Below are 14,800 nucleotides of genomic sequence, written 5' to 3' on the forward strand. Positions count from 1 at the left end.
ATTCTTTGCCTGTCTCTATGGGCTGGTACCCATATGGATACAACTCATGTTAATATCTCATCATGTTCAAGTAATAATCAATATAGAATTTTGAGTTACTTATTTCTATATGCATTTTTGAACATGACAGAACGAAAACTCTCTGTCCAGGAAAAGGTGTAACGTACTGCCTAAACCATCTGTAGTGCCGGGTTGGTGTTGGCAAGCTATGGGTAACGTACAGGTGTGGGTTGTAGGTACTACTGGCAAGCAGGCTGCTGAGCACTGCACACCGTTAGGGCTTTGACAGCTGCCAACCCCGGCAGCGCTGTAAAGCCCTAGAGCAGAGGCTGTTTGCTAGGACTCAGCACCAGTACAAAGTGCCCCTGGTGCTTTGCCTTTTGTTGTATTGACCCCAAGAACTTATTTTTTTTAATTTCAGAAAGCCTGGCCATTACCGTGTTTCCGTGCACGTGTGAGTCGTGGCTCACAGCCACTGCAGCGCAGCTGTGCGCTCGGTGATGGTGCTGGGGACTTACAGAGCTGCCTGGGCAGCCGGGGGAATTTGGGCACGATGATGCCTTTGCAGCAGGCAGGCAAACGCATCGGTTTGTTCCGAGCTGGGCGGCAGGTTCCTGTACAGCCATGAACTAACACCGCAAACTGTATTTCCCAACCTTCAAACGAGAGCATCGGCTCTCTCCTACTCCGCCTTGCTGGGCTTTTAACCCATTTGTCAGCAGAGATGATTTTTTTTTATTATTGTTTTCTTCCCATGTGTATTAAACTGCAGTTGAGCTCTGGGGTGGCATACACAGTCAGATTTGAACAGCCCCCCCCCCCCCCCCCAGATTCATTGCCAAGGTGTTTTGTTAACCAGGTCGCGAGGAGACACCTGCATGAGGAACTCCTGGAAGGCTTCATGTGCCTGCCGGGCACGTGCTTTGCTCCGAGTGCTTGTGCTCCCCAGGTCCTGAGCCCCCGGCGCAGGAGACAGCCCCTGCCCTCCGCCCACCCCCACGGAGCTGCACCAGCGGTAGGTACGTGCCCTCCCTCCTGCTCACACATGCTCTTGCAAACTGAGATTTCAGACAAGCGAGTGAAGACATACTTCGGTTTTATTGTTGTTTAGGCATGGATAGAAACATTAATTCTTTTGCACTCTTGGTTCTTGAAACGTGCCTATCATGAACTCGGAGCAGTGGAAAAGCCAGCTCCTAGGACTGACAATTTAAAGTGCATAGGAGATCTAGCAGAATCCCAAAAGGCGAGGAGCTGGGTTTATTCCTTTTTTGTAGCTGTGGAAGTTGAAGGACTTTCTTTTTTTTTCTTTTTTTTTTCATGTTTCTCCTCCTCTCCCCTGTATTCCCCAGACAGTGGTATGAAAATTTGCAGCCCTTCCCTATGCTTTCCCTTATGATCCTGGGAGGTTTTCTCTCTGTATTTAAGAACTATCTGTAGTGTTACAAACAAAGACAGGTGATGTTTGCACGCTCCTACACAGGACTCTGTTACAACTTTGCCTGTTTACAGTCGTGCCCACTGCAGTTTGGGTTTTTTTTGTGTTTTTTTTTTTAAAAACATGTATCACTTGGCAGTGTTCTCGCACTAAAAGAAAAAGATATATTTGTATATAAAGTAACTCTTTTGTGTGTTCACGTTTTATTTTGGAAAAACAGGTGTTTAAAAATTTTAGAATTTTTTTAACAAAATTCTAAAAAGAAAAAAATCACAATATTTACAGAGATAACAGAATGGCTTAGCCATGCAAAACAAATTACTTTGGTTTTTTTCCCCCCATTTTACTTTGGTTTAAATATTGACCAAGATTATAATTATTTTTTTTCCTTTTTGCCAAATAAACCAGTAACAAATCAAAGTTTAGAGGCATGTAACAGGATTTCCCTCGAATATTTTATACAGCATAGAGTTTATAGGACATCTTATGTATTTAATCCATGCCAATGCACTACAGGAAGCTTTTATTAAGACATCAGTCACTACTGCCCAGACATTTAACATTTTACAAATTTACAAGTAACAGTGTTTTCTTCCCCCTAAATAATGCAAAAGTGGCAAAATACATTTCCTAACGTCCATCTTTTTCTTCTTTTTATTTATTTATTTATTTATTTATTTATTTTTGCCTACCAGTCTATAAAAACTTACTTTTTCCCTGGATATTTGTAAATGGAAACCTGATGTTCTGCTTGCTCTACCGTCCCTCTCCCTCAAAGCCGCCTGCTACCTTCTTCCCGAAACTAACCTTCTGCGTAAGATGCAACTTCTCTCCCCTAACTACAACCTTCTGTTGGCCATTTACCCTAAAACGTTTCCTTATCAGTACCATTCTAAAAATTCCCTCAAGCATAAAACATGTTTATAAAGTTACAAACTTGAATGTAACTAAAGATACATAGACATTTCATTGTTACAATTATATGTACTGTTTGATAAATTAGGTACCAGTTAAAAACACTAAAATTATCTCAAGGTGCATTCAATATCTGTAGCATAGTTAACAAAAACACACAAAAAATATATATATATTCTATTTTTGTGGAAAAAAAAATGCAGCTTTGATATGACCACTTTTTAAAAAAAGTTTCCAATTCTGACTGATATCTTTTTGAAATGAAGAAAAGGTACAGTACTTTAAGGCAGCGGATAACATAAAGGAGTTAAAATTAATCCAGAATTCCAGTTCCTTATCCTAATTCTAACATGAAAGACAGCCGATAATGAAATGTGTGTCTTGCTTTAGAAGAAGAGGATTATCAGCCACCTCTGCAGGTAGGCTAGGAATTTCTCATTGTGTTCCTTGCTCAATAGCCAGACTTCTTCCTGGAAACTCTTGAGTCCCTCTCTGGCTGTTGCGCTTTGCATGGTTTTTAAAATGTTCGCTTTTGTTAACAATTTAGTTTATTCCTGTCACAGCTGTCACCCTTTCTCTTTACTGTGTTTTCAAAGGAGGAAAAAGGGAGTTTGACGTTTTCCTTTAAGACAATCTCACACTCTAGGTACTTGCTACAAAGCAGAGGCTTCACTGATAACAATCAGAATTAGACATGTACCCGCTCAAAGGGTGTCATAAAAACAATGGAAATAAAACCATTACACTATACATCAGATTAACAACAACTCCCAGAACAAAGCCTTACAGTGTATAAAAATAGCTACGTAAAAAATTTACATAAAGGCAAACAAAAAGAAATCTTCAGTGCAGACATTTACAAAAAAATATTTCAAACAGAACACAACATGGTGACCTATTATCATGGCTGTTGCCAAAATTAGTTTGTGGTGGTGTTTGTTTTTTTTTTAGCTTGAGATAATTGTGTCTAAAATCCTTTGAAAACTTGGTAGTATGATCTGTTTAATACTTGAACCATGAATAGCTGTCACTTCTTTGTATATGTTTAAATACAATCCACGTTCATGCTTCAGTTGGTCTATATGTATTCTCTGAAAACAGGAAAGATAAAGCCAGTTAAACATTTTAAAATATGTTGCCCAACAGAAGTACTTGGTGTCTAACCTTCCAGCAGCTACCCCAACAGTACTCTGTGCTGCCCTGCCACGGTGAGAATGCTTTCTTTCGTAAGAACAGCCGTGGCAATATTGTTGACGGTAAACCCAGTAAGCTTATCTGGTAAGGAATGGATTTATGTCCATTTCATTTATGTAGAGCTGCTGACCTGAAGAAATAAAGTAATTAGAGTAAAAGATTGCACTGGGGGCACACGGTGTTATTTGAACTCCTGTGGCCCGTAAATACCTCCCGCTAACTTCAGCTCCATCTAATCAACCCAATGCTGCAATGTTGCAGAAGGTACCAGGTCCAGGAAAAACCCCACACAAAACAAGCCCCAACCAAAAATGTTACATAACTTTCCCATAGAATCAGAGTAGGAATGCTAGGTATTTACCCTGCAACTTTTTCAAAATCTAAATTTACTTATTTTCCACTTTGAAATCATACAGAGGGTATAATCTTGGTATTCCCAACTGCCTTTTCCAAACTGGTAAAACAGTGATAGTGCTATCAAAGGGCATACAGCAATGCTGCATCTCTTCATATATAATACTATCCCTCTAAATAATTCAGTGACTTCTGAATATCCAGTGCAAAAATGGTGCCTTGTACTTCAAAATCTCAAGACAACACCAACATATTGAAATTATTAATAAGGACAGCTGTCTTTATTTCAATTAGAAACTTTTTAATCTAAATATGGAATGCCATAATTCCACTATACGCCTTAAACCCCTGCTGCCTCAAGTAGGTAGCAATGCTATTTATTTGAGATCACTGAAAGTCAGGGCTGCCTGCGGCTTCCCTCCGGAGGAACCCCCAGCGCAGCTCCGTGGAACGCTCACTCCTCTCGGTTTTAGGAACAGCTGATGGGCAACGCAAGACACCCCTGTACGGTTGGCTGGATTTCATGCTCTTGTGCTACCACAGCGTTGCTGTAAAATGGCCTTCGTTGGGCAGAGAAATGGACTCAGCCCTACTTTAGGTGCTAAGGGGAGACACGGCAGTGGTGTAAGTCTGTGTGAACACCGGGTGGTGCTCTTGGTGCTTTGTACGGCTCCTCTGGTGCCTCACAGGACTTCTGCCTCCAGCCAGTGATTAGGATGCTGTGTATTTTATACGAGGTATCAGTCGGGGAAACTTTCATACCGGTTACTAACTTAATATACAGTGTCTCTTTCCAGGATAAATTCAATAATAGTGTAAGTATGTGAAATCTTGAGTATAAGAATGATTTTATTCTAGGGAAGGTTCCATGCAGCGATGAATAAAGCTGACCAAGGACTTGGAAACTGTTGCTTTCAGTAAGGGAAGAAGGTTTGTGTGAACATTGCAAGTCATAGCTCAAAACCTTCTAAACTACACCTAAACGTACTCTTCATATACATACATACATGCACACATACACCACAGTGATGTATTATACAAATTGGTATTTTCATTTCCCCAAGTACATGGATAAAAATACAGCCAAGTGCTGTTATGTCTAAATGTCAGGCTTTTTTAATACGTGCATACGCAGGTATGAATTCTTAACTGGCCAGGGACTTGAGCCTGCCTGTCCTAATACTGCAGCTCTCAAAATCATCCCACTGCCTGCCCCCTGGAAGGTGAGCAACAGACTCGGGGCTAGCACTGCCAGCACCAGAGGGAAGCGGTGGACAAAGGGATGTTACATGCTGCAATATGAAACACTCACCTGGAATGACGACTGACACATTTTCTCTTAAGTTTCAGATTTATGATTGTTTTCTTCTAGTTTTTTGTTTTCTTCTATATTTCCAAGATCTTTGTCTACATGTTTTGATGCTGTCCTATAATGAAAAAAATAAGGTCATTTTTGCACATCTACAGCGATTTGTTCCGGCCTCACATTAACGAAACCATCTCCTCCCCTCTCAGAAAGACAGAAAACCCTTACAGCCCTGTTGGGAGTGGAGCAATAGGTTTGCATATGTCTGTGAACAGGCCAACAGCACCAGTTCCCCCACTGGCGTGAGTACCGCAGCGCACATTGCAGTAGAGCTACGTACATTTGATTTACCTCTTGAGGAATTCGGAATTATTCTGGGCTAGTAAGGTTAAACCAGTTGTGCAGATCGATGTTTCTTGACAAATTGTGCAGCTTGTTTCCAAAAACAAGAGTTTGCTTTAAGGCATGCTAAAATGCTACAGGTGTGGCTAAAGTGTCTCCACGTACATGGCAACCTTTTGTGTGCTTGTAGTAATTGAGTCTCAGAGCCCGTGCCAAAGGGAAGCTCTTTAAATGCAAAGAAATTAATGAAAATTCTGGCAACACCAAAAAAAACCCAACCCCACTCTGCTTCAGATTTGTGCTGGCTATGACTGACAGGCTTTGGGTAAAGAAGAAATTGTGTAAATGGAGGGGGGGTGGGGAGGGGGGGGGGCGCAGGGTGGGGAAATAGAGGTATGCCTCATTTAAAATAGTAGGTCTACCTTAATGCAAGTAGTAGAGATGAATTAATGAGTTAAGTGCTTAGTTTAGCTTAGCACAATAAAGTCACTACGCCGTTCATTTAACGTGCGAGAAGCCTTGCTGTCTGCCAAGGTGAAAGATTCCTGCAGCGCTGCGATAACATTTTGAAGGCCGCAATTTTTAAAATGTAAATGGGCAAATGTGTTTGAGTGGGACAAAGTAAATCCCTTGTGTCAAAGCAGATTATCGTAGACGCGTTTTCTCCATGGATAATTTGTTTCCCCTACAGAAAAGGAACGTCTGTTGTGACAGATCCATGCATATGCTCACCCTTGCTTCAGGGTAAAGACCCGCAGTGACGCTGACTTGCAAAATACAACGAGGACACAGGTTAGCGAGATAGTGTGACATGTCACGCTGACACCATGCAGGTACGTACCTCCCCAACCCCCCGACCTGGATTTTTCCTAGTGGAGTGTTGTGCTGTGCGCATCCTCCATCTGAGCAAAGGCCCTGGCAGCGGCGGAGCACCGCCTGTTGCCCCGGGCTGAGGCAGCCCTGAGCGGCTCGGGTAAGAGAGTACAGCTTAGCCCTTGAGTCAGGGGAGCTCCCGAGGGGGTGCCACGGCACCCGCCGCCCCTTGCAGCCCTGCTGAATCTCTGCGCTGGAGGCTGAGGGTGGGACCATGGGCCCCAGAACCCATGGATTGCACTGGACGGGACCATTCCAAACCCCTTCTGGTGTTAGAGGAGGTCATTTCCTGAGTGGCTCGTAAGTTTTAATGCTTCAAAGCTGCATTTACTGTCGGGTTTAGACTGCCTCTGTCACCTCTGTGTGGCTGACGGGGCGACACCTCTGCTGAAAACCCACTAACGGCAAAGAGCTGATCTCTTGCTTACAGCAGGTAAATTTCATTTTGAAAAATGCTGAGATTGTATTGAGGGGTAAATTTCTATCGTACAGTAACCTTCTCTTTTTCTTCTGGTAATCAAAACCTGAAACACGTGATGTGCATAGAAGCAAAGGATATGAGATGCAATGAAGAAGAAAATTCAATGCTTTGGTAGAGATTGACCTGTGATCTTCATAACCTTTTGCAAATCTCTTTAATCTTAGTAAAAAAAAGAAGCAACTGCCCCAAACAAATAAATACCTTAAAAAATAAAAAAATGTAAAAAAAAAATAAAAAATAGGTTTAAATAGAGCACAACATTTGGCTCATCATGTGGGTAATGAGTCTGTTCCATAAATAAGTCTTACAGAATTGGAGGCAGTAGGGAAAGAGATGAAAGGCTGAGAGAACCAGGACTCGGGCAGTTAGCTGAGCCAGAGGTGAGAAAGCAGCACGGCACACGTCTGCCCCACGTAACCGCTCACGCCTGCTTCTGGAGACAGCAGAGCGGGCTGACAGACCACCGGCATGGCCCCACGATCCTTTTCTGGTCTCTTACGAAGAGTTTTAGAGTGCCCCAAGCAGCCTGAGTCCCACGTGAGCTGGCGCTCGCCAGGCCGGGCGCTGTCACCAGCAGCGCCGGCCTTTGTTCCATGGCTGAGGCAGTTCCATGGCCGAAGGAGGCCCTGCGGCGCCAGCAGCCTGCAGTTGTAGTGTGCTGTTTCAGTTCTGCCTTCGGTGAAACTCTTCCCCTCACTAAATGTCACCTCTGGCTTCCTAAAGCCAGAATGGGTGAAAACGGGAGATTTAAAAGGCAGCACCGTGACTTTGATGGAGGCAGGCGATCCAGCGCTCGCTCTTTCGGAGGATGGTATATATCGCTTGCTCGAAACGAGAGCAGCAGCCGTTCCTCACGTCTGACAAGCAGATGGATTTAGATTCTCCGTGCCTGAGACTGAAATACAGCAGCTTAATTCTGGTGGTTCAGTGATCTTGCTGGAATTTTTCTTTTTGTTTTGCTTTTTTTTTTGTTTTGTTTTGTTCCCCAAGTACTGATACCTGGGCAGGTTCACCACCTCCTCAGCACAGCCATACTGCTGCCTATTTTAGTGCTCTCTAACTAGTGTCATTAAGAGACAGAAGAGCAGTTTCGCAGCGAGCTGCAGCGGTGTGACCTGCTGGTAGAGCTCTGCCAGCAGCCAGGGAACCACCGACCCTGGCACGGCACCAGCCCTCGGCGTCTGACAGGGATGGCCTTTGTAGCAGAGAAATAGCTCAGAACATGATTTCCATTCCTTCCTGAGGTGACTTGAGGCACAGGACAAAGGGTCCTTTGCCAGCTTAATGCTCAGCAACAATTGTTCATTGCTGTTTTTTGGTGTGTTAACTCTATTTGCAATTCAGGAGTGACTTCTCGATGATATCTGAGCAACTGGGCAGCGTGGTCCGAGTGGGCAGAGACATTCCCCAGGATTTGCCCAAAAGGGCTAAAGAGCCCACACTTTGCCCAGGCCATCTCACACGCTTCAGTGTTATCTCCAGCTCCACAAAGGCCGGCCCTTAGCACGCTCTGGCCACCTTGTTCTGAAGAGGGAGAAGCTGGCTGTATGGATACGAGTTTACTTTTGTCCCTCAACTGTTGGTTGCTTTGGTTTTTTATGATAATAATTCATTTGTAAAACATGGATCATTCTGAACTCTTGCTAAAATTATGACTCATATTTTACATTTATTTATGCTTGCTCTTCAGGAAAATAATTATCCTCAGGGAATCCTAATCAAAACGTCTCTGTAAGCACTGCCCCAGTGAGGTTTTAGTTTTCTTTGGAGTATGTGCATGTGTGCTGAGGGGCTGTTATTGTCATGGATTCAGTTGTGATACTGTTGGTAGCATTGTTTTTAATACAAAACACCATTTTCCATCTGAGTGTTTTGCCTGCTGTACAGTAAATACAAGCTGTACATGGATGACCCAGAAATTGTTGGGCTTTAATTCCTGATTTCTTTTAATCTCACCAGCCTAGGCCTCACCCTCTTGAACACTGTTCAAGGAAGAAAATCTGCAGTGCTCATTGCCCTTGTTACCCAAGCTTGCCATAATGATGGGAAAGAAAATACACATCAGTGCAGTTCTGAGTGCTGAAGCCTGAGCCGTGGATGCCATTAAAGCTTGCATTACGTTTGAAAGGCACGTTAGACACTCAAATGCGCTGTTGCAGAAGATTTTCTAGGAGCTAATGGTTTTATGCATCCAAATATGGACTATCTGCAGCCTTGTTCCATTCACCCAAATCTTGCCTTCCACGTCCTTCAATTGTTCTCAAGTATCCATCAGAAGGAAAAAAGGCAGAGATATTAGAAAAAGATTCCAGTCATCGAGAAATGACGATTGAGTCGAGTGATCATTTTTTAATTTGTGCCACTTCCATAGCAGATCTGGGACCTGAACTGACACTTTCAGAGATGTCTGTAACTTTGCCTTTTCTCTGGAAGGGAACTGCACAAAAACCAACACAAATGCTGAGTCTTGTTCAAAACATGCAGCAAGTGTTCCACATACCTGGCCTGCCATGTTTGGATTTGTATGCTTATTTCCCATAAAGTATCAGAAAAGCAGAATTGTTATGCTTCAAGTGTTCAGTTTCAGAGATACTAGCAACATTCTTGATTACCGTGACCCAAGAAGAATTTCAAGAGTTTGGTGTGCTCTGAGTATGAATAATCTTTAAGACTGCTGCTGCGCCTCCATTTGCCCAGCTAAATTTTCCTTCACTGCATTTTAAACCACTTTAACCTTGATCTAGCCTCACGTGACTCGAGATCTATGCGCCTCCAAACCCAAGGAGAAAAAATGGGATGAAGGTCTAATATACCTACAAAGCTTCAATGCCTAGAGAACAGGAGATAAAGGGTGCTGGGTGCGTTGTTTTCTTTCTAAACCTTTAATTTCTGCTGTACTCTCAGCTGTTTCTGGCAAGGTGAAAATTTCCTATATGACAGATTTACTGAAGACAGGTGGCCTAGAATCACTCAGCTGAGGTCTGAAGCAAAAATTTAAGAAGATTCTGAAGTGCTAAGTTATATTCTGCTCGGTGCAAATTAATTTTAAATACCCTGTTTGGAAAAAGGAGAAATCTGTAGAAAACCAGTCTTTGGCCTTCTGCTCAGATGAAGGAGAAAAATGGCATGCTGGGGTAGGCAGCCACAACTCTTTACTCGAGGGGGCTGGCTGCGGGATGTGGAATACAGATGAGTCTCTGATTTATGGGGTAATATTCATAGTGAAAAGAATATGTGGCAATAATCAGCTTTTGCATCAAGTGGAGCTGAGGCAGTGAATAACTATGTAAGTGATTTACTGTGAATATATTCCAAGGCTACAAGTATAATTCCTACTTAGTGTGGATGACAAGACAATAGAAGATTATACAAACCACAACACCAACAATGAAAAAAAAGTAATGATTTTCTTGCCTCGGCAGACCTGGAAAGCTCTGTGCTGCTGCCTTCTCAGACTTTCCTTTGGCGTCACTTTGGGGATAGAGATGAGGTGAGTTACCGTTCAAGGGTGGGTTCAAAAAATAACTACTAACTGGTGGCCTGTAGGGGGATGGAGGGGTTGTGATTGGACAGGGGTTGTGTCTAAAGATGCAAGGTCCTTTTTGCAAGGTCCACTTTGATTTCTAGGCTCTAATTTGTAATGAAAACTTTTGTCAGAATAGGCACTGACGCTCTGCTTGCTCTTGCAAGTATGGCATGCAGGCAGCAGGGAGGGTAACAACGGATCAACTCATACATATACTGAGAATAGAGGATTGTCAAGGAATGATGCATCAATTCAGAGACCAGCCACCATGTGTCAAATATGGAGGCTATTTTCATTTTGTTCATTTTGAACCCAGTGAATCAATTCTAGCTCTAATTTTTACTCTAAGCTTGTAGAAGAGAGGCTGAGCATGAGGAAAAGAAGTGTTGCCTGTTTAGAATATGCTTTGTCCTATCTTTGAAGCTGAAAAAGTTACCTGAAGTCATGAACTCATCTCAGCAAAGGACATGCTACATCCTACGATTCTTGCTAGTTCTCCCCACGCTACACAACGGTACAAGAAAGGATACGTTACCTTCTCTGTCCGTCTAATACCCAAACCACCTCTTCCAAAAAAACCCAAAACCCAAACCAATGAATGAGTTTCATGATTCCACATTCTCATATTTAAAAAGGAAAGACAAAAGAAAATTATTCTAGACATTACTTACTATGCTAGTAGCAAAGTGTGGGAGGAGCTTAACGTTATTAATACTTTTTAATTTCTACCAAAAGAAGCATAAGCTTTGCAAAAAGTATTTTCTCTTTCCCACGTAATATCTTAATGTGATTCTGTGCTTGGGTAATTTATAGCAATTCTTTCTTTGAAAAACTTCCAAAACCTGCTCAGTTATGGCTGTAGTAAAATCCTTATGTATTACCCAAAAAGAGTATTTTGAAACAGATGGAGGATTCCTTGTTGTACTTTCACATCAATGAAACGCGTTTGTTCGTAGTAAAATCCCACTGGTATATTTTAGTCTCATTTGATCTAATTTTAATGAAAGGTCACAGAAAGAACAACTGAACTTTAAGATTGCTTCTGTACCTGTATTGATTTGTGCATGTTACGTGTGACTACCTTAATCTTCCCTGTCACGAAGCAGCTGTAAGGAACCCCTAAGAGAGAAGCCTGCCCTCAGTTCTCCCTGGAGACAAATGTGTGAGGATAAGGCCACATGGCATACAGTCATGGACACCTTTAAAAGGATGGGAAATCATGCTTTCTTTTTGAGATCATCCAGTTTCTTTTCTAAAGTGAGCCTGTGTGACAATAAAGAAACTTGAAAGCAAGCAGCTCTCACTGGCGTGGCTAAAACATACCGATCGGGATGATAGCTCCTAGGGTTTGCAGCAGCCCAGGTCTACCTTTACCAATTTCACTTCAGAGATCTCAAAGCATGTATGAACAAATGAATTAAGGATCTCTCTTCTCCCTGAGATAGTTGACTTATTCTGCAATTTATTCCATGTTTACAGCACACGAGCTACCCTAAACGAAGGCAGTTTCTAGTAAAGCCACACAGACCTAACGCCCCACAATGAAGTAGCAGGTGCTATATTTAAATGCAAGAATCAGCACAGGCTTAGCTGTCAGGGAGGAGAACCTCATGACAGGTGATGATCTATGAAGCCTTGGAAGCCCACCTCCAGGAGATATGTCCTGTTAAGCATGAGGACAAGCCCACCAGAGGTACCAAGTTTCCTTTCTCTATCAAATGCCCCTACTGCAACAACCTTTCCCCACTCAAACTACGGGAATGCTGCATGAAGAAAAACAGGTGAACATACATTTCTGCTTATTATTAATATTTTTTCCATTTAGTGTCAAGTTTTACATAAATGCTTACTTTGATTTCTTCACATAGAGCCAGTAGACCACGCCTGCAACCAGAGCAGCCAGCAGAAGACCAACCACAATCCCCACTATTAGCTTTGCCTGGTCATTAACCTTTTCGCTATTGTCATCTGGAGCAAAGAAGAAAAGTTAATGAGGTGACCTATGATAAAGTAAAGCATTAAACCATTTCTAAAAAATTTCTATCAGAAACAAGAAAAGAGTCAGAAAGTCAAAATTTTTAAAAAATAAAAAGGAGGCATTGTCCTTAAAAACACATTTAAAGCTTCAAGAAGATCACATTCTTACTCAATCGTGGCACCAGCTACTTCAAATTAAGTCCCGCTTTGAGGGACTGTGGAAATTGTTCAGTGACACTACACAGGTCTTGAACTGAGACAATCAACAGCAAGGGTTATGGAGACAGAAAACCATACATACCATTTCTATCCTCTGGCTCATCGTATTCTGGAATACTTACTGAAATGAAAAACGTTAAAATTAAAGACAAAATGTGTTATACCTGAACATCACCTTTAATCGCAACAAGGCAATTAACCTTATCTTTAAGCAGAAGTCTTTCCTTTGTAACTATAATATATCCAGTTGAAGGTTCCTATTCAAAGCCTGTAATAATACTCTCAGAAATGTTTCTGACTGAGTATTCCTGTGCTACCCTTCCACAAATTGTAGTTTCTCACCACCTTTCATCATTGAAAAGTGACACCCGATTAAAGCCCAGTATGGCTCATTTCTGTCCTGAGACAAGTCCTACCAGTGATAATCAATGGGAATCTTGAGGCTGAAAGATGATGTTAACTTAGTAATAAATAAAGACTTTTGCCTCGTAAAGAATGTATTATTTTGCAATGGTTTTGTACTATTATGCCATAACGTTATTCTGTAATATTATTTACTTCTATAAACAATATAAAGCATACATGAGCTAGCTAACCAAGAAAGCCATGAAGACTAAGTGACATCACCCAGAAAGCTATAAATAAATTTTATGTATTCTGATCCAGAATGGATTTACAGTTGCTTAACTTAAGACAAAAAAAGGTTAAATATCTTAGTATCAACGTTACTATGCAGACTACTCTTCATACGAGTGTGAAGTGTGGATACTTTATATAAGACTATAACTTTTAAGAAAATGGGCTTTAGAAGGCACTCACTAGCAGAGACATTCAGGGAGGTCACAGTCCTTTCTAGCTGATTTTCTGCAATGCAAGTTAAAGTCACATTTTCCTCAGGAGCAATTACAATTTTACTGGAAAATTTCCCATTAACATATTTCGTCTCCTCTGTCTGAAAAGGTAAAAAATGAGTATTAGTCTCCTTGAAAAATGCAAAGAACAATACATGCATCACCCATATTACGCACTGAAACTGCTCAGAGGGAAATAACTTTCAACCAATATTTCAGGTATCCAAACAATAGCAATAGAAATAATGCATTATTTTATTAAATGGTCATTTGAAAGAAAACACTTCGGCCAAGGCATCCAGTTACAGCTACATTTTGTACAGTGTGCACTGTCAGACCACTGACAAAGAGGCATTTTTAAGAAAGTCACCCACATGCTGTATTTGCTTCTGTTTCTTTCTACTATTTCAAAAATATTCCAAGTGACCAAATTCTTAAAGAAAAAGCCCAAATCGAAACTCCTACGGTCTCATTTTTTTCCATCTTGCTGTTTTTCATTTATGTCTTTGTAAGAAAAACAATCACTGGAAGTTTTCCACTTTCTAGCTTTTCCAAGCTGTTTCCACACTACGTGTTATTTTGCCAAACTGCTTGTATTTAGTACCTGCAGCACCTGCACTGCAAAAATAGTGATGTGAAGGTGTTCCTTACGTTTGCTGTACATCATTCTTAGATTAATACAATGCCCAGAGAAAATTATTTTCAATCATTTATATAGCTTCAAGACAATTCCTGCGCTATAGCTTGGAGTAAATAAGACAAATTTTGACAGCTATACGTAATTTCTGTAGGCTTAAAGCAAAACCGAATGGAGTAATGAAATCTACAGGAGCACTGTGCATTGTACTTCCAGTCTCTGACTGTATGTATGTCTCATTTATTTTTCCTGCCAAGGCAAAACGTGGCAATGCCTTGCATGTGATTTGGTAATCAATATGAAAATACTGCAGTTTGTTTATTTTCCAGATATTTTTCCTGCTGCATATGGGTACTCCTCATTTCTCCCCTAGGATGACTGCATTATGCTACTGTTGCCAGTGAGAAACGACAGGTATAACCATACAAAAACAACTGTAAAAATTAGGATGAAAACTGCGAAGCCCATAAGGAACTGCATTGTCTGTATTTTCTGTCTTGTACTTGCCACATTTCATTACATTTCACCCAGTTAATGCCTCCATCAAGTACCCATTTGCTTTCTAATGCAGGTTCTATAGTTAAATCATTATTTGTAAATTCTTTATGCAATGGGAAAATCACCATATTACCCAGATAAGATGACTAAGTGCCTTAGCTTAAAAATGCGTATTTCATTTGTAAACTT

General features: G+C 41.4%; 1 protein-coding gene across 2 annotated transcripts in view; it reads right to left on the bottom strand.

Moving 5' to 3' along the window:
• Positions 1–1,079: 1,079 nt before the first annotated feature.
• ALCAM (activated leukocyte cell adhesion molecule) overlaps positions 1,080–14,800 on the bottom strand; it is a 124,603-nt gene continuing 110,882 nt past the window's right edge. The window contains exons 12-16 of one of the 2 annotated variants that reach the window (XM_080376020.1): positions 13,445–13,573; positions 12,708–12,746; positions 12,280–12,397; positions 5,214–5,328; positions 1,080–3,444 (exon numbers count right to left, since the gene is read on the bottom strand). In XM_080376020.1, the coding sequence (XP_080232146.1) occupies positions 5,241–5,328; positions 12,280–12,397; positions 12,708–12,746; positions 13,445–13,573 (374 nt within the window). In that variant the 3' untranslated portion in view covers positions 1,080–3,444; positions 5,214–5,240. Of the gene's footprint in view, positions 3,445–5,213; positions 5,329–12,279; positions 12,398–12,707; positions 12,747–13,444; positions 13,578–14,800 lie in introns of both variants that reach the window. The other variant, XM_080376019.1, reaches the window with a different exon arrangement.

Source organism: Falco punctatus (genome assembly GCF_963210335.1).
Source record: "Falco punctatus genome assembly, chromosome: 2".
NCBI classification, from domain to species: Eukaryota; Metazoa; Chordata; class Aves; order Falconiformes; family Falconidae; genus Falco; species Falco punctatus.